General features: G+C 35.2%; 2 protein-coding genes across 2 annotated transcripts in view; one reads left to right on the plus strand and one right to left on the minus strand.

Annotated features, from left to right (window-relative positions):
- The window catches only part of LOC124365449 (WD repeat-containing protein 7), a gene marked incomplete at its 3' end in the record, with an annotated part of 248780 nt that overhangs the window by 36224 nt on the left and 192581 nt on the right, over positions 1–19975 (minus strand). The gene's annotated exons all lie outside the window — the stretch shown is intronic.
- Positions 14959–19975, plus strand: part of LOC124364493 (calphotin-like) — a 49605-nt gene continuing 44588 nt past the window's right edge. The window contains exons 1-4 of the mRNA XM_046820026.1: positions 14959–15057; positions 15863–16285; positions 16663–16791; positions 16849–16890. Coding sequence (XP_046675982.1) covers positions 15046–15057; positions 15863–16285; positions 16663–16791; positions 16849–16890 — 606 coding nt within the window. The 5' untranslated portion in view covers positions 14959–15045. The remainder of the gene's footprint in view (positions 15058–15862; positions 16286–16662; positions 16792–16848; positions 16891–19975) is intronic.

A 19975-nucleotide genomic window follows, 5' to 3' on the forward strand; every position in this document is an offset into this window, starting at 1 on the left:
CCCTATGGGTCACAAAATTGTTGGGTTGAAAAACGACCACTGCCGTATGAAAAGTGATAGAATTAAATCTAGAAGTGTGTTTGTGTGTTTACATAACAGATAACACACCAAAGAAAGAACGATTTAAAAAAGTTAAGAGAAGGTAAAATAGTGAATAGTGAACATAGAATAAATTATCGTGGTTCCATACCCATACGGTCGGTAGCAGAACAAACTACTTATTATGCTAACAGAAGAAAGAAAGAAATACCGCTATTGTACACTGACAATCTTAAGAGTGGTACAGTTTGTATACAATAGGTGCAGAGTGGTGACTACCCGGTTAAACTACTAAAAACTGGCTAAAACGTAGCGACGCAGCACAGACTATAGCGTACTCAGGTTTGACAAAGAGGAGAGCTCGTGTAGTAGTGGTATCCGCAGAGTAACCTAGAATCGGCCTAGTGAAGAAAAATGTTAAAATTATAATACCCGAACAGTTTACGTCTCATGAATTTATATCCAAAGCTTTCCTACCAACCAACAACATCAGTGAAGTTTTATTAAATTCTGAATAATATATGTGCGCATTTAGTGGGTAATGTACAGATACTGGTTGGGCGGTGACACAGAAGTGGTGCGGTAGTAATGAGGGAGCCGCGCCAAATTGCATAGTTCTTCCTGACATAACTGGCTGACACGCCTAATTAGAAGCTTAACACACATACTTTCTTACCTCAATTATGTCGTTTGTTTGAGTCCTAGCCACCAACGTTAAGCATCTCAACAGACTATTTGCTACCGTTACGTTCTTTAAAGATTTGAAAGACGAAGTTCATAGTTTTAATAATGTCTATTTTTCAAGGATTAATCCTAAAACCAAGCACGATATCTTGTCACAAGGTCTGGGAGTTTGAGGCGCCGAAGTTTTGGGGGTTTTAAGAGAAAACAATTCATTTACGGATACAATATTTTATTGTCACAATCCTATCGTTTCAATGCTTGATAAATTTTCAATAGAAAAAAAGAAATGTTAGACGTTTCACAATTTGGCACAAAGAAAATAAGTTTATACAATTTTAACTATTTATATGCTATGTGTTTTTTGTAGAATGTACATGCAAGATGGCAAAGAAGTATGTACACGATTATTATTTCCAAATAAAATTATTTCCTTATGAAAACTTTCCATGGTAAACCTATAGTTTTCTTAAATTATATTTATTAACAATTATTAATTACTTAAGTCATACATACAGTACTTAAAAACTCATTGAAACTATAAGTGATGTACATACTGCAAAATTGACATTTTTTATCCTTAACAGTTTTATGAATACCTGGACACAAAATTCCTAACTTAGTTTCCTACTTTAAATCTCTAATTCTTCGTTGAACGATAAACACATTTTTTTATTCTTTCCCCTTTAAGATAACATATATATTAATTTAAAGTCAAAAAGTATTTTCTAAACTGAAAATCTATTGAACCACTTTAAAAGTGCAAAGCATAGCCAGATCCATGATTGCTAGGGTACTTATAGTAAAGTAAATTTAAAAAAATATCCCAACTAAATAACGATTGCACAACTTAAGTCATATGTGGTCTTTATAGAGCAAAGATCATTGTACTAGGTGGAAGGTAAAGTGTATCGAGAGGTCTCTAAGCTACAAAACTGGTCTGGTATTGAGATAGCCAGTCAATTAGATTGAATAAATCCTGGTTGAACCTAATGAAATAGTTTTAACGCCATACTCGATTGCTTGACAAGGGATATGCTTATCAGAGCGAGTAGATTTTGGGTTGAACTAGTTCTCAAAGGCAATTATTTCGATGTGTTGTTTAACACGATCATGAAATTTGGTGAATTGGAAAGGGAATAATTTATGTTAATACTAGAGCTCTATCTACGAAGTAACTATAAATTTCTGTTCTCTTTTAGAAGTTCCCACCCTTTTCCAATTTCCATCACCGGAAAAGGAAAACAACACTTTTTTTCCTATCCTCATTATAAAAAGCACAATTTTAACCAATTTTTACAGTGAGACAGTTAGACCTTTTACTGTCCGTAATATCCATAAAAACACAGCACTTAGCAAGAAACATTCATTCTGTATATAACAGGTAGCAGAGACTAACCGGGCGAGGTAGTCTGGTTTGGGCACCTAATGATCAAATCAGTGTCGTCAGCGCCTGCAGCCTTGAAGACGCAATTTAGGTACACCTCTCTGATCGTGAGCCGACATAGGGCGTACTATTACTTACTGACAGTAACCTAGCAATTTGTATATACGACATTGTATTGCTAGTTTGTGTTTACTTTTCATTCCACTAATTAACAAGTGTATAAGTAGACTAGATAGCTGTTAACGGAAATTGGCCAGAACTTAAACAATTGAGTATTCAATTCTTTGTTTGAAGTTTATTTTTGACGATGGAATGATTGTGAAGGAAACAGGTTTTGTCCGAACATTTGCCATCGCCAGTGAATAAAAAAATCAGTAACACTACGTTTCGAGATCTGCAATCTGATCTCTCCTTCAGGTAAATACCTAATCTATCACATAATCACAAACTAGGTTAAAATAAACAAATATACGTAGTGATACGCATATGACAGAAATCACAACCACCATTTTGTGTATCAACTTCACTAACTATAAAAAGGTGTTTATTTTAACCTCGTTTGTAATTATGTCTTAGGTTAGTTATTTACCTGAAGAAGAGATCAGATCGCAGATCTCGAAACGTAGTGGTACTGATTTTTTGTTTCACTGAACGATGCCAAATGTCCGGAAAAATCCTGTTTCCTTCAATATTCAATTATTCTGAGTATATTACGATGACAGACTTCACAATACAAGGAACTTACAAATCGAGTTCATCTGGAATGTATTATCTTCAAACCAATATTAATCTCAATGGTGTCTTCAAGTCCAACAATTCACACGCCTGTCAACTGGAGTTAGTTGAGACACGCGCGCGAGCTCTGGCAGACCTTGACATTGGCCACGACAGTACTCGACCGTCACGTCCAGGCAGATTACACGGTAGAGACAGTCTCGGCGGGCGGCCAGGATGATGACCGACAAGATATTATGTAAGTGCCGCCGTGAGCCCGCCCTGGCCCGGGGCAAGGCTGCGCGCTGACATTACCTCACTCGCCACTGCCGGGGCCGGCCCTGCCTACTAGCCGCACTACTACTGCCGCGCGTCACACGTTACTGAAGCACGAGTTTCAACTTTTATTACCTAGCCAAGAGTTATCTGGCGAGTGGAATAATATAAAAAAATCTTGTCGTGTAATGTGAACTAAACATTCAGAATATACACAATACTAAAACAAAGAAACCCTAACTGCAACTAATTGACGCTTCCACTCACCCCTGCATGTCATATATCCCAGTAGCCAAATTACCCCTAAACAATAGAACTCTCGTAAACCAACTGATCAAAATAGTTCTAATACCTGAACAGATAAAATGTATTGAAACCTTTTAAGAGACGGTTGTAGTGAAACGACTTTTCTATAAGAATAATGTTAAACCACATTCAGTTTGGCGTGTTTATTTTTTATTTTAACGTTACGGCGGGAGATGTCTTATTTTAAAGATAAAATCGATACTCATCCAAACGCTTTTTAGTTTTTTGAAATGTATACTTCGAGTATTTTAAATGTGAAGTATAAAAATGTTTGATAGTTAACAAAATATATGATATATCTAATAATTAAAAAGAGTTTGGATAGGTATAAATTATAAATTTCTCGTAATAATTCTACGACTAAAAATAAGGTCCTAAAAGTGCGTAAGGGTTAACAATAAACGGATCGGCAAAATAACACCATTTACAAACAAGAATCTTTCGAAAAATCCAGATTAACGAAGAGATCCAAGCTCCTCCCAGCCTCCAATAAAGACGACGTACCTTGTAACACACGGCGCGTGGCGTGACGCACGAACGTTCAGGACAACTTAGTAGTACATTCTTGAGGGATAAACCTGGAACGGTCGCACAGCTGGCAGCAAAGACAGTTTTAAGTTTAGTAATACAGTTACTGGTTTTCAATGTCACATGATGAGGTAAGGATTAGTGTGGAAATCAAGATTGGGAATTCAGATAAGTGGGCTAGAACTCGATATTCGTCCATATGGACGCCTTCGAACAGTGGTTGAGATCAAAATTTGTTTACTAGAAAGGTTTAAGAGCTTTCTTGCATCATGGCCAAAAGGGAAGCTTTTCATTTTGCAACTGAATATCTAAGTGCAGGTCACGATCACTAGTAGAGAGGAGTAAGTAGAGTAACTCGTCGAATGAGGTTAAACAAAAGATCTGCATAGAATAACAGAGGGCTATCTAGAGGTCATTTCACTATTCAACTGCATTACGCCTTCAATATGGACAGAGGTATGAGCAAAGTGACAGCAAATAGGTTAGATTTGAGTCGACAAGAAAGTGTAAGTTGAACTGAACTCAAAGCCATGATATAGACAACTTTTACCAGTTTTGAAGAAGATGTCTAAAATCATAGTTGCGTTAAAAAAGTAATTGGTAGTCGAGGTTTAATATCCAAATTAAAAAGTATTAAGTCATTATATAGGGCGTTGATTTCTTTTCACTACTTCATAAAGTTCGTGAAGAGTGTTTAATCAAGTGACCCGAAATTCAAATTTTTGAGGTACAATCTTTGTTTACTTATAATCTATAACATCAAGATTCTACAAAATAATCTCTCTCTTAATCCTACTGCGCCTAATTTTTAAAAAACGATGTACCGTGTTTTGTCGATTGATACGTATCATAGGAAGCAGCTATCACTCACTTGGGCGGCATTTGTCAGAGTGTGCAGGTATAATAGTGATCTAATCTTGGTCGATGTCACCGAAAATTTTTCAAATTTGAAATTTAGAACGTTAGGGGTAAATCGAATATCGAAGATTACAGAACATAAAATATACTCATATAGTGCGCCTTCCGGCAAAACCATTTTGTGTTATGTTGAAGCAATGAAAGATCTACAAGTAAAGGACAAGTTTAATTAAGATTTCATTCGATTTTAATAAAGCATAAGAGCGGTAACATAAATTTAAATTATATAAATAAATTAAAAATTTTTGTTCACAAATAATTATTATTGTAAGCGATAGCATTATTTATTATTAGAGCCATCAGTCATAGACGCCTGCAGCCTTGAAGACGCAATATGGATGCACACTAAATTCATCTGAATCCATTGGAATCAAGGGGAGGATCCGTTCTTATTAAACTGGTGTTCGGGCTATACTGCTGTGGTGTATATATACTTTCATTAAATTTGTAAAAATGGCAATAGTTTAATTTCAACTGAACAAACCGGATCTCTCACTTGCCGGGTGAGTGCGCTACCACTACACCACAGAGTCCTTAACTTTTTACGATTCAATTATTTTGTATTTAGTCGTTTCTATCACATATGTGTTTAAATAACCAAACTAACATATAATCGGAGGACCAAATACCTGTCACCCGGCAAGTGAGAGATCCGGGTTCGAGTCCCGGCGGAGCAAGTACTTTTTGTGATTCAATGTTTATTGAAAGTTTAAAAATGGAATAATACCTTGTTTTTAATACAGCAGAGGACGCGCGCTTTATAGTACGGGATCTTGGATTACCCTAAAGGTATTACATATCAAAATCTCGAACAACCGATGCTGAAAATATATTAAAATGCCTGTATAGTGGCTAGATTTTTTTAAAAGAAAAGAAACTTTGCTTTTTGTTCTTCTAGTCTAGAGGAATGTTTACATTACGAGGACTAATGCAAAACGAATGTCTTTGACCCTCCTTGAATTTGATCTATTTACTTTCCTTCACATTGTCCTTACATGCTGCTTGGGACTCGTCTCCGATATCTCTCGCCCATTACCATCCTGACAATGTTCGAGTCTGACTCGGTGTCCTAATGTCCTGCGGACGTAACGCGCGCCAGGTCCTCCAGAGCCCCAGAACAGGAGGGAAATACTTGCCAACAGTTTGACGCGAAAGGTGCGTGAAACAACACAATGGACCCGTGGATTATGTAACACCGGTGGTACAAGGTCGACACTCTACACCTGACCTTCTGTACGGTATCATTATCCCACATGTGTCGGTGTGTGTGTGCAGTACAGCCCGGTCCGTTATGGTCACAGTGCCTTACACACGCACGGAGCATAGCCGGTGATACTACCTGGCCTGCTCTACTGCTGTCATCAAAATAGATACACTACTTGTGCTCCTTTCTTCATTCACGAGAAAATTATGGTCTGTGGTATTGAAGGTTCGAGAAGGAAATAATCACATTACTTACCGGTACTTAATACTCGGAGATGTTTCCAATTGGCTATAAAGTGTTGGAATTGTCTTGATGCCAACATTCAGAACATAAATATCCCAATTTCGGGAATGGTAAGACTGTGCGAGATTAAAATCTTATGTGACTGGGAAAACACTAGCGATCAATGCTCAAGTATAGTTCCGTTGCACGATTCCATGTGCTTACATTTCCACGCCCCTATTCTGATACACGTTGATTATGTTTCGAAATGCACTCCATAGTTAAGCTAATAATTCTAGTTTTGTTTCACTTGAATTACTGTGACGCGGTGTTCAATGACATCACTGTTGACCTTTCTAATAAATTCAGCGTGCACAGAATTATTGTATTCAAACTTCGTTATTGACACAATATAACTATGAACAATTAGTCAATAAGCAATAAATATCATATTTCTAGCAGAGGAAATACAAAGAGATAAAAAAGACTATTTGAAAAATTTTATTGTATTAACTTATCGGTTCATATTTTGCCCATCTTCAACTGACGACGTGCTGTATCAAAATGCATTACCTTATTTTGAGCAATTACCCATGTTAAAACCCAAAGAACCTAGAGATCTTCATTTAGTTAGTCTCTTGCACGCAGTAATCGATAGTGGATTGGCACAAAATCTCATTTTTATGTAACATATTAATCCACTTAGAACTCGCGAGGAATGCTGCGCTCTTATTCTGCGGGCTCCAAAATAAACATACAAGGAATTATTTTATTTTCTTTATTTGCGATTACAAGTTATGCGGAAGAGAGGAATTTTAAGTCATAACTTCGTATACATAATAAAGAACTGTTTCATCTTATTTCAATAATAGTGAAATCCTGTATTGGCATGATGTAATATAGTGTCTAATCGTCATCACTGTTTACAGCCAATACATACGGCCAATTACGTATTATGTTAGACATCTTCTACAAGCACATTTGTGATAGTCTATATGGTGTAATGCTGTCGTGGTGATACATTGAAATTTCCTCTTGAAAGAAGTAATTTAAATTATTTATGACAAATAACTGGGCGGATGTTAGTGCTGATGTGTATCAAACATCCAATGATATATTTAAAACATTTTATTTTACAATATTGGAATGCATAAGTTACTGGAAGACGCAAAGCCTACACGATCTAAAACTAAAAGTTTTAACTTAAAACCGTACTAGAATTTACTCGTTTAATATGTGAATAGAGAAATACAGTTTATAGCAGATACTAACTACTTAGAAAAATGTAAAACAAAAAAATTAGTTTCGTATGAGGGGGTAAACAACTGCACATCCCACACGCGACCACAAGGTCGTGCACGCGGTCTTTGACACCTCACCACCCACACCCACCTCTTCTGCGGTCAGCACAGTCCGGAAACCGCTGTACAGTCGCACTGGTCTGATCTGTACTATCTTACCTTCTTAGCCATGTGTCTGGATGTTTTAATGTTTAAAACGCATACGCTAGACAGATCCGCATGCAGATGATTTTGGGCGCAGAATATATTCTCCAAAACGGACTTGTTTTCATAGAATGATAAATTAAGTTCAGAGCAATTCTAACTTTAATTAAACACTGTTCGAGTACGATATTCTAGCTTTATTACAACAAAGGTTTAAAATGATCTTGACAATTTTAATACCTTTCAAAGTCGAGTCGTTGGTGACAACCAATGTATTTTATTTTATTGGAACAGCTGTCATTCAGTACGTTTTTTTGAATAATTAAACACATGTGTACAGAAAATCTTTAAATATTTAGAAAATATAATCCACCACTGTTCTGTACATAAAGGGTTTTGTATTTTATGTTACATCGCAGTATAGATCACCTTTAGATTATTATAATTTGAATTGACACAAAATAATATTTTGCGTGCCATTTGGGATTTTTGGGATTCCAAATTTAATTGCAGTTCATATAAGGCTTCGTGTACTGGAGAAATATTTGTTTCAGAAAAGGTAATTTCAGTAGAGAAGTGACTTCTCTTTAAGTAACACAATTACATTAATATTAGCAGTTGCCCGCGGCTTCGCACGAAATTTCCCGTTGAAAAACAGTACACTATATTCACGTATTCTTTTTCTATCACATTCTAAACATTGCTGAGATAATTGATAGTCGCTCCTTCGTGAGCCTCTTGGGCGCATTATGAAGGTATGTACCATATTACTGCCTCTATCTTTCGTGGTTTTTGCTAGGTGTTGATAAGTTATTCAGAACAATTAATTTATATGGACGAATCTCGATAAACTAATTAGGTTATAAAGAATCAAATTCGGTCTGTTAAAATTAATTTTCTGTCTAATATATTTCCAGTATTATTGAGGAAATGTATCAACGAAAATGTATCAAAGAAAACCAATTTCGATCATAAAGCGTCTTCTTTCGGCTCTTTTCATTTACCTTCGATCTAACCAAATTCAATTACCTTATGTGCAAACATTCACGGATTTGCACAATGAGGTTGTTTTCATAATAGCGTTTAATAGTATTTTCATTGCATTAGATAGTTTATTGATCATTGGTGAAATCTAAATTTAAAATTAGGCAATGACGTCTTCTATGCAACCTGCATTACGCTACTCAAGCACTTTACAAAAACAATTTTCTAAATTTTAAATGTAAACAAATGTTTCTGCCTCTTTGATGAACTTCAGCTGAAAGTATTAGCAGCTGTTAAGTATCAGTTCGCTTTGTATTACATGTCGTAGCGCAGTCTGTCGGATCCAATATAAAACACTCCAACATCAACAACAATTTATAATTAAAAAATTAATCAAATAAACTATTTAAATTGGACTAAATTGTTAATCTAAACCATTCTCGAATTCCATTGAAAACACACACAAAATTTCATCAAAATCGGTCCAGTCGTTTAGGAGAATTTCAGTCACATACACACGAACACAAGAAATATATATATATAAAACTAGTAAACATTACATCCCATAGTATTTAGAGGGAAACGGCGAGTTGAGCTTCGATCATTCAAACCTCAACAGGTTGCACTTGTGATCATCACACCAATCCATTCTCTTCAAATAACCGTGATATCTTCCTGGACTTATATTTTCTCTTAAAAAGTACAGCATGGTATAATAAGATAAAGGAAAGTATCACGGGTTTTGAAGGTAACGAACAGTTATTGGTACAATTGGATAAAAGGTAACCTTTTGCCACGAGCCACCGGCAGCTTTGTACCAATACCAACCAACGGTAAAAGTGCACATAAAGACCATAAGGAGATTTATGATAATTCTCTTGGGAAGAAGGTTATATCAAATTGATTTACGTATAATGCGTCTTGTGAAAACATGTGTACTAACGTTACTTAGTTTTCCATTTTCAAACACGACTTTTTTACCCTACAAAATTACAGTGTTCAAGGCTATATTCCTGAAATTTTTCTTAACATAGTACAGTTTATGTTTCAACACTTTAGAGTTTTACAACCAGTGAACATAGAATGGCATGTAACAAATACAACAACAGTATACAAGTTTACACAATTCGAGCTTCCACATGCCCGTTTTCGACCTCTATGGTATGGATATAAAACGCACTTCTACTTTAGTAATTGAAATTAAATGTAGTTCGCCTCGTATCTTTTAAATAACGTTATAAACAAAGGTTAAACATAATTTTGTAAACGTCAAAATCAAGATGGTGCAACAACGGCATCCATCAGATGGTGCACTATTTCGGCAATCAGGACCAAATAGAAACAAACCGCTTTAGATTAAATGTGATATTTTTACAATAAGCAAGCGAGCTATAGCTCCATGGAATACCACATTACATGAATTTATTACATTATGACATAAGTTAATGATGTTTTTGAAATTAAATATTAATTAGAAAAATTATAAGGATTTTAGTAATTTTTCAGGAGGAATTTAAAAGTTTTATAAACAAACAAGTCATTCTCTTTAGTTATATTTCATTGGCATAGTGGATAAATTTCATACCCTTATCTTCAATTATTTTCTTTGGGCCTGATGATAATAATGTCACAAAATTTTGTGTACAATTCCATCCCATCCACGTGAAATAATAAAAAAATCTTGCCCACCCTAAATAACTCCAATATTGGGATAAAACTGAAAATAAATAAAAATTATTCTCACCGAAAATCGAACGTATCGCCTTAACTAAATAATATATAACCTGAAGTTAAATTCAATCAATATACATTCAAGTTATTCCTCTTCTAGCAATCGAATAGCAATGCAAGGTAAGTTTACAAAGTTGGCGAATCGTCTAAGAATTTCTTTGCGCGATAAATTGTTGTGTCATAAAATTTAAACGGCCGTCAATATTAACAACGGTTCGTTATTATTTTGTTCAATATTTTATTTTATTTACCGTCCAACCAAATTTAAAAATAACAAACATTAGAGATTGAACAACTAACGGAACTTGGCAAAATGTTACTTTACAATTTAATTTCGCACCATAATCTTTTCGAGATCAGCCGTTACTTTTATTAGAGGTCTGTATTATATGTGGTAAAAACAAAGTTATCAAACCTCAAAACGTTTTAAATAATACAAATAAATTATATGGACATTCATCGGACTTTGGATCAGATTTAGAGATATGTTTTAAATCCTGCCTGCAGTTGAGGAACTTTTTATCTGTTTATTGAACTTGTATTTTAATTCCCTTATTGAGAACTCGATAGACCCTTCTCATTGTCCACCCGTCTGCCTGTATATACAATAAATCTTGAAAGAAATGTCATAGAAACTTGACACATAGGCTCCTTCTGATCAAAGGAAAAACTACGTATATTAATCTAGAGGTAAATAAATGGCGTGAAGACGTTCGTTATGTCGGGTCCTTCCATACCTCAAGACTGGAAGTGTAATTATATAATTATATTCGAATTTATAGTGCAGTTGTTATTAAATAGTTTCGTTTAGCAGTAAACTTGTAATTTTTCTGTGGATAGTAATTTTCCTATATAAAAATGTGAGGCATGCATATGGTAGGAAATTATTGGGAGAGATATAGGTACATCCTATTGTAAAATATACGATAAAGTTACTGATTTTTAAAGAACTATATCTTAAAGACCCAAAAAACACACACACACACATTTGATATCACTGTATTAAGTAGAGGACAATAAAAGAGCAATGTTTCACTTCTATACAACGGCCTATAAATGTTTAACAGACCATACACCTAAATATTAGAGCATCAATATTCTCACAGAGTACTTACGAAGTTATAAAAATTGTACTTCATTGCAGTCTTTGTATACTGAACAACTAAAACTTTTGTTAGTAACATCAGATTTAATCGTATTTCATCAGCTAAATTTTTTTTAAGAGGGGATTTTGTTTCAAAGTATTTTTTACAATCAGCCCAATACCAGTATGGCGGGTTAGGCTACTTGAAGATTAGTATAGACTACTGGGCCTGAAAGTGTTAACGACGATTCGGCTAGTTGAAATTTCTTTAAAATATCGACTCAACCCAAGAAAATAACTGCATTGTAGTATCATAAGAATTCCCTAAGCGAGCTTCATTTTTTTTTCTTTTAGGGAAAATTTCACTCATCGGACAATAAATAGATCTCGTTAGCGTTTCTATTACATACATTTGGTCAATAAATCAATTGTTAACTTTTTGTCTAAATCTTTTTATTTTGTATTCCTGATGTTGAAAATAGAGTTTCATTTATTTCTATGAGATTTTACGGCACACTATATTGTTCACTATATGCGGTTGGTATGTAAGATATATAGTGCTATGAAAACCATTGTCAGCAACAAGAAATTTGTTGATATTAATACAGCAGTCTGACACAGCAACACTAGGTTAATGTAATAAAAATAAGTCCGTCGGTTTGGAGTACCTCTGATCGAAACAAAAAAACTGAAAATCTCGGTAACCTAAGTTTGTTTCGTCAATGCGCGTGCGGGCATTCTGCTTACACAGCAGCTCCCGTCTGTCACTACATAGCTAAAAACTCACAAATTCCAAATTAATGAAACATACATAGAATGTTGTAGCGTATAATGTTCACACTGGACGGAAAGGAAAGATCAAAGAGACAAAAAAGACAAAACTCATAAAAGAGATGAGAGGTTGAATGTTCTGAAGCCTTCAAGTGAGATTTAGAGAATTATTTGATACACAGCGGAACGGTAAACAAGTATTCTTCCTCCACATGTGGAATACGGGTAGATTTCATGTGTAGCTGTTGGTTACTAATATTAAATTAAAGATGCATTAGTAATTTTGAAGAATAATTTGTACAACAGTCATAAATGTTCGGTTTTACCGACTTAAGCATTCAGTTTTTTAAATACTTTATTTTTGCACTATAATGGGTAAAAAAACTAGATACAAATGTAAGAGTGTAAGTTATTTGTTTAATTAATAGACCATGCTGCAAAATAACAGAGAAAATTTATATTATACTGTATAATATGACCACCATACTGAACCTATTCAAGAGATATTAAATATTATATTATCACTAGTTAAAATAAAATAAAACGTACGATTGTAAACGTATATACAAGTATTATTATGGTATTATTATACGTTTCAAATTTCGATCGGACGCTGTATTGTAATTTTATGAGATGTAAAAAGTCATGTTTGAACAAACTTGTACTTTATCCTACCATTTTTGTGAAACGCTTTTTCAGTTTGTTCTGTAATGCATATCAAGAGTTTATTTCTTTTATTACTATGTTCAGTTTGAATTATTTAGAAATGTCGGTTGTTATTGGACTTATTTGTATTGTTGCTAAGTTGTTGTACACTTTTTAAGCTATGTACGACCACTATCTTGATATCTTATGGGATATAAAAAACACTACACAAAAATAATAACTTACGTTTGAGTTCAGGAAATAAAAATATTTAATTTAATATGTTTACAAGCTACAGTGATCGTTGTCTAATATTACGGTAGTTTAAAATTTAAAAAGAAATGCAGTATATATAATTGTTATTCATTATAAGATTACATTTAAAATTTTTAGCAAGGAAATGTCAGTATTTTTAGCAATTATAAGTATTAGCCTATTTTTCAAGTACATATTGTCAAGCATGTATAACATAACTCCGGTTAAAAACAGAGATATCTGCCAATTCTAAATAATACACTTAAAATAGTTTACAGTTTTAGAATTACCAGGAGAATTCACAGTAACTATTGCTTAATTTAACGTTCACGCGGGTTTTTTCTAATAATTAATCTGAACGGATTTAAGGGTCAAATAGGTAAGACTTCACACACAATAACATATAGACTCTATACTCTATTCTGACGGAAAGATCAACAATAATTGTTAATTTATGGGAGCCAGTAGCATACAACTTTCCCTTTATATACAAGGTGGAAATGCGCCACACCACGAGTCCTGTATCATGTTTCACTGAACTTCAATGCAAAATTTCCATTATTTACAGTTAGAACAAAAGACAATTATATGAAAAATAAATTGTTCATCCCCGGTAAAAAAACTAATTGTGTTCGCCAAGTTTCATATACAATTTCAAGTCTACATATAAGATGTTTCTAGAGATATGTTGCCACATTATATATTCACATTTACGGATGTGTTGGGATAATTAGGCTACACGTGTTAATATAATATGCCACATGTTAAAATAGTTTTATGAGTAAGCAGATTGTTTAAATATTTATTAATTCTGCTATTATTTTCTCTCTACTAACACACGGTTACTAATAATATCAATATAAATATATTCGATAATGATCTGGCATATCCTATGGAGTACCATGCACTACTGTATAATGAGCTTAGTGTTCATAAAGAAACGAAACGTCATACACAATTTCAAATTAGTTTGTTTTCGAGATATTGTTCGCACAGACGGACAAACAGAAATAAAATTGTTCAGCCACACGAGCTATTGGATACCTTAACGCACCTTAAATGTGTACTTTTTATTTAAGACCTTTCATATTCAGTGGAAAGCGCACCACCGGTCAGAAAATAGAGTGAATCACTATAGGTCATAATAATTTTACATCTCCGCTAAATATTCTTTTATAAATATCCTCTCATCATACGAACTCCATGACGTAAATGCGTATAAAGAGACTTGATGAACAGATAAAAAACACACGACTCCAGTCAAACCACACGTTCAAGTCTCTGAAGACATGTCGCACTCTTACTGCATTTCGAATAAAACTTTTCTATTAACTCAATACCTTTTCCAACAAGTACTGATCTTTAATACTTTACTTGGCAACTTTTATTGATTGTACGATAAAAAATAATGTAACCAGAATTCTAGTACAGTTTATGCTACGATGAAACCGAGAGAACGTTTCAACTTGGGAGCTTCAACACGATGAGTATTACAAGATAGTTATGAAAAATTTGGTTATTCATGAAGAAGTTCCAGAGATTTCATAAGCATCAAAACGCGTTTACAAATAACTGTACAAAGTATACATTTTTATCTTAGAAAATCATTCTTAGAGCACAAGTTCGCACCAATGATGACCGTCGTGCCAGTGCTATCAACTAGAAAATGACAGAATAAAATGTTCGAAAAAGTATTACAACGGCCAGGTAGGGGCCAGGTGCGGACACGGCAGAGAAGGATGTAAGTACCGCCTGCCCCGCCCTACCGCGACCTTGGCTCAGCCTGCGGTATATAAGCGGAGGGCTCCATCACAGGGCACTTAGGTCTCCAGATCGGTCGTCTACCTTCTGCATCATGAAAGTCTTGGTGAGTGATAAATAACATGTGTCATTATCGATATTGTAAAACACTAAATTGTGCTTTTATAAATCACAAATAACGCATTAATCAATTATTCTTTAAAGTTCAAAAACATATTTGTGATTTTTTAAATACAATACTTTATGGAGTGCAAATAATTACAATACTACATAAACGCAATTGAATCAAAACACCAGAATACAAAAATAAATAATCGACTATTATGTCATTTAAATGGTTAGACTGTTCGATTTCATCATGAACAATAGAGAGTATTACAATAGTTATTTATAACAGGTTAAAACTATTTTTAACCTATGTTGGAAATAATCTATATTGTTATAGTATACATAACGACTAGGTTACCTAGTGTACTATTAATGACTTGCATGTAAACATACAAATAGTACACGAAGTGTAAAATAAATAATAAATATGAAAGTCAAGTATCACAAAACATTCAATTTGGCAACATCAGAGTTTCTATTCGGGTTTACGTTCTATCAGTACAAGTTGAACAAAACTTCGTAATAAATATATTTTGATTATTTTTCGAGTTGGGAAATTTATCATTAGTTATATAAAAGAATGTGTTAATGAATAGTATTGATGTGTTAATGAATGTTAAGCTCAATATTGAAATTTTAATATCAATAAATTTGCTTAAGTATAAAAATATCCTGACATATTTTCAAACGAAAATAATGTTAGGCACATCAATTCCAAAATTATGTTCAATAATGTCCAAAAATCCAACAGGTAGCCTGCCTATCAATATCAATGATGTTAATTGTTGACATTACATGTGCAGGTTGTCCTGTGCGCTGTGCTGGCCGGGTGCCTAGCTAAGCCCTACCTGGGTTACAGCCTCCCCACCTCCTACAGCTACAGCACGTCTGTGGTCAGCGTGAACAAGCCCGCTGCCGTGGCTTATGCCGCCCCCGCTGCCGTGGCTTATGCCGCCCCTGTCGCACCCGCCGTCGTCGCCGCCCCTGCCCCAGTGGCATACTCCGCCCCTGTTGCCCCTGCCGTCGTCGCCGCTCCCGCTCCAGTAGCTTACGCCGCCCCAGCTCCCGCTGTGGTCGCCGCCCCCGCCCCCGTTGCGTACGCCGCCCCCGCCGTCGTCGCCGCCCCCGCCCCTGTTGCCGCCAAGAGCCAGTACCACGCTCAGAACGAGCTCGGTGAGGCCTCTTACGGACATGCTGAACCCGGCCAGACCCACAACGCTGTCCAGGTTCGTACCGACTTAATTATATAGCAATATTATCACACACAAAAAATTATCAAAAACAGCTTCTTTGCCCCTAATACGCAACCTTTAATTTGTTACTATTGACACTTGACATTTTCCGTTTTTAATTTTGATACAGACATGTCAGTTTAAATGATTTTTTTTATTTAATTGCTTTTCAACTGTTTAGAACTGCTTCCGATTGTAGAGTATTTTATGTCTAATCCGAACATGCATATAACTAAGAATCAGTAGTATTTATCTGTTAATTAAAATATGTAAAGCAAAAAATCTATAGAAATTTACCAGCCAACATAAATTAGAAGTGAATAGTTGTGATAAAGTTAAAGAGTTGTGTAAATTAACAAACATTGTTTTAGGACGCTCACGGCAACAAGGTCGGAAGCTTCAGCTACGTGAACCCCGCCGGCCAGGTGCTGAGGACCGACTACGTCGCTGACGCTGCCGGTTACAGAGTCGCCTCCAACGCCCTGCCCGCCGCCCCCATCGTCGCTCCCATCGACACCCCCGAGGTCGCCGCCGCCAAGGCCAACTTCCTCAACGAGTACGCCGCTCGCGCCGTCCACGCCCGTCGTCGCCGTAGCGCCGTCCTCGTGCAGACCCCCGCTTCCACCGTCCCCCTGGCCGCCCACGTCGCCTACGCCGCCCCCGCTCCAGTCGCTTACGCCGCTCCCTTGGCTCCCGTCGCCGCCCCCTTGGCTCCCGTCGCCGCCCACCTGGCCTACGCCGCTCCCGCCCCAGTGGCTTACGCCGGAGCCCCCGTCGCCTACGCTGGCCACGTAGCCGCCCCCCTCGCCCCTGCCGTCCGCGCCGCCACTCTGACCACAGTCGTCAACAACCCCGGACACGCCGTCTCCTACAGGGTGGATTAAGATCTCGCGCCGTTACCGCTCAGAGCCAGAGCTGTCGAGACCTCAGCTGGGCTTTACCGGTACTAAACCTCGCTCCCCCCCTCAGAGAGGCTGTCCTTGACTGACATGTACATAGCCCCGTCCGTTCCAGTATTTAAATACCAACAAATTACTCAATCGTCTGAAGTCAATAAACTAGTTACAACTGTACAATTGTCACTTCTTCATAACAACGTCCTACTAGCGTAAATATTTTATTTATAACAAAATAATTGACAACCGATTTACAACTCTTATTTGTAACGTTAGACTTTGGAGAATTGATGTAATTGGTACTTTAAGATTTAAATTCCAAAGAAAATAAAACATATCGATGTGGTCTGTCACAGAGAGAGATAGCACCGTCCATATGTCTAAATGTTATATACTATATAAAGTCACATATAAAAGTAAAAATGTAATAAGCGTAATTGAAATCCATCATTCTAGAAATTGTTAACAAACAAAAATATAAAAACTTAACATGAATAAAATAACTTAAATGTTTTTGTCAATACACTTACTTTCTGGACAGTATAATTACTGGACTATTTTCACCAACATAAACGTTGTATTTCATATACGTGCTTAATGTAGGGTTTTAGTAATGAGAGTCAATAAGAATTTTGTTCAGCCTTTAAACAAAAAGATATTTTAGTAGGCTATATCAGATTAAAATGCAATAAAACTGTTATCTTAAAATGTTTAATTAGTAACTTATTAGGTATAATGAAAAATCTTAATCCTACTCAATACACGTGACAGATCTTTTTAGGAAAGTGGAGGATACGATAGAATTGTTTTAATATTTGAATGTAAATTTAAAACTAATCAAATAATATATTTACGTACTTAGATCAAGGAATTATCACAACATTTCATAAATTTGATTGTAGACGAAAAGTTCGTACAACGTCCTTGATTATAGATAAATCTGACTATAAACTGTAATAAAAAATCTATTTATTTATCTCTAATTTATTTATCATAAAATAATAATAAAGTAGCAGAATACAACAACCATCATGTTCAAAATCAGCAATGTTATCAGTCAGCAATAAGAACAAAAATACGGCAGAGAACAGTATGAAGATATAATTGTTTTTACGGTACCAAAATCATAATGGGGTATCTAATTTTGCCATCAATTTTAAACTAACTTTAACCATGATCATATCTTATAACTGGATAAGAATGCTATAATGTGTAATTATTAATAAGATGTACTATACTTCATATAAATTAATTTACACCTATACATTATATAAAGTAGGTGTATGTGTTTTAAGTTTAAAAAAATCTACATTCTATACAAACCCTAACTGTCAAATTTAATTGTAAAATCGACGCATCTCAGGAGAGAAACCTCAGACAGTCCAGGGCTAGGTCATAGACTCCTCTTCCCACAGGAGTGTTAGATCCACAGTGGGACAAAACTGCCCACCGAGGGCTGAATGTGAAGTTTCCCATGCTGACCTTGCGTGCAACTTTAACATAAGTGTATCTACTGCTTTAAAGAGCGTTTTTTTTTTAATTCACAAGTACTTATTTTGTTTGAAATCAAATTAAAAAATCAGAAGTTTGTGTTCTATATTTGACATTTGATATGAAATATATAACAAACTTGGCAATTCTAAGATGTTGGAGCAGCTTTTACACATAGATTTTGCCATAAATAATTAAAGGCTCCAATTGCTTAAACATACAAAATTAATGACAAAATATTTATTTTTGCATCACGATTTTGTGACGTCATTCTAAAAAAAATCATAGTTATCGTTTCCAGGCAGTCAATATAATTGAGTCCATGCATACTTGCTGGGTTGGTAAAAATGTTTTACGTGCAATTTTAGAACGTTATAATTAAGTAATAGAGTTTAGAAGTCTTAAGCACTTCATATTTAAACCCTGTTAACTAAAAATTCTCAGTCATCTGCAAGTATTGAACGTCATCAAACGATACTTAAAACCCAAGATTTGCTATTTATCCCATTTCAGTATACGAGTGGAGAAAGTTATTTTAAACTGTTTGTGGCCTAAGATTAATCATTCGTAACAATATTATAAATGCGAAAGTGCCTTTGTTTTGCTTTTATACATAAACTATTAAACCGATTGTACCTTAAATTTCACATGAACATTCTTAGAATCCCCGCGGTGTATATAAGCGTATTATTATTTAGAAAGTCCCTTTGGACAACCCCCTACCGGCCTCTAAAACAGTTAAAAGTCCCATCTTGGTCTCTAAAGTTGCGAAATATTAGTTGAAAGAACGTGTTAAATGTAATGCACTGCTCTGTGTAAACATTGTACTATGACAGCACGACCACGTGTTTAATTAATTTAACCACTATTTTCCATTTCTTTCCATCTATAGAATGAAAGTTTAACAAAACTTGTTAACACATTAATAAGAACACTTCTTATTTCAACATCGTTTCAACAATGAAACCTATACATTTATTCTGGACCTTACTTAAGAACTAAATTAAGAACTTGTAGATATAAGGTATTGAGTTTGGTTTCCTCAGACATTGTGAGATGGCATATTTATAGTGGCCGAACAAAAACGGAGGGACATGAGCATGATTCAACAAACGATTCGCTCCATGACTACAGTTTGAGGAAATAACGAGCGCAGTGAGTCCGTGATTATATACATCAAGTGGAATCACATAATATACAATTTATCAACTTATCAAGTTCTTATCAACTTAATCAAGTCAGGAATTTAAAAAAATAAACTTTTCCAGGAAACAGACAGAGTTAAAGAACAAACAAA

The sequence above is a fragment of the Homalodisca vitripennis genome, chromosome 6 (genome assembly GCF_021130785.1).
Source record: "Homalodisca vitripennis isolate AUS2020 chromosome 6, UT_GWSS_2.1, whole genome shotgun sequence".
Classification (NCBI taxonomy): domain Eukaryota; kingdom Metazoa; phylum Arthropoda; class Insecta; order Hemiptera; family Cicadellidae; genus Homalodisca; species Homalodisca vitripennis.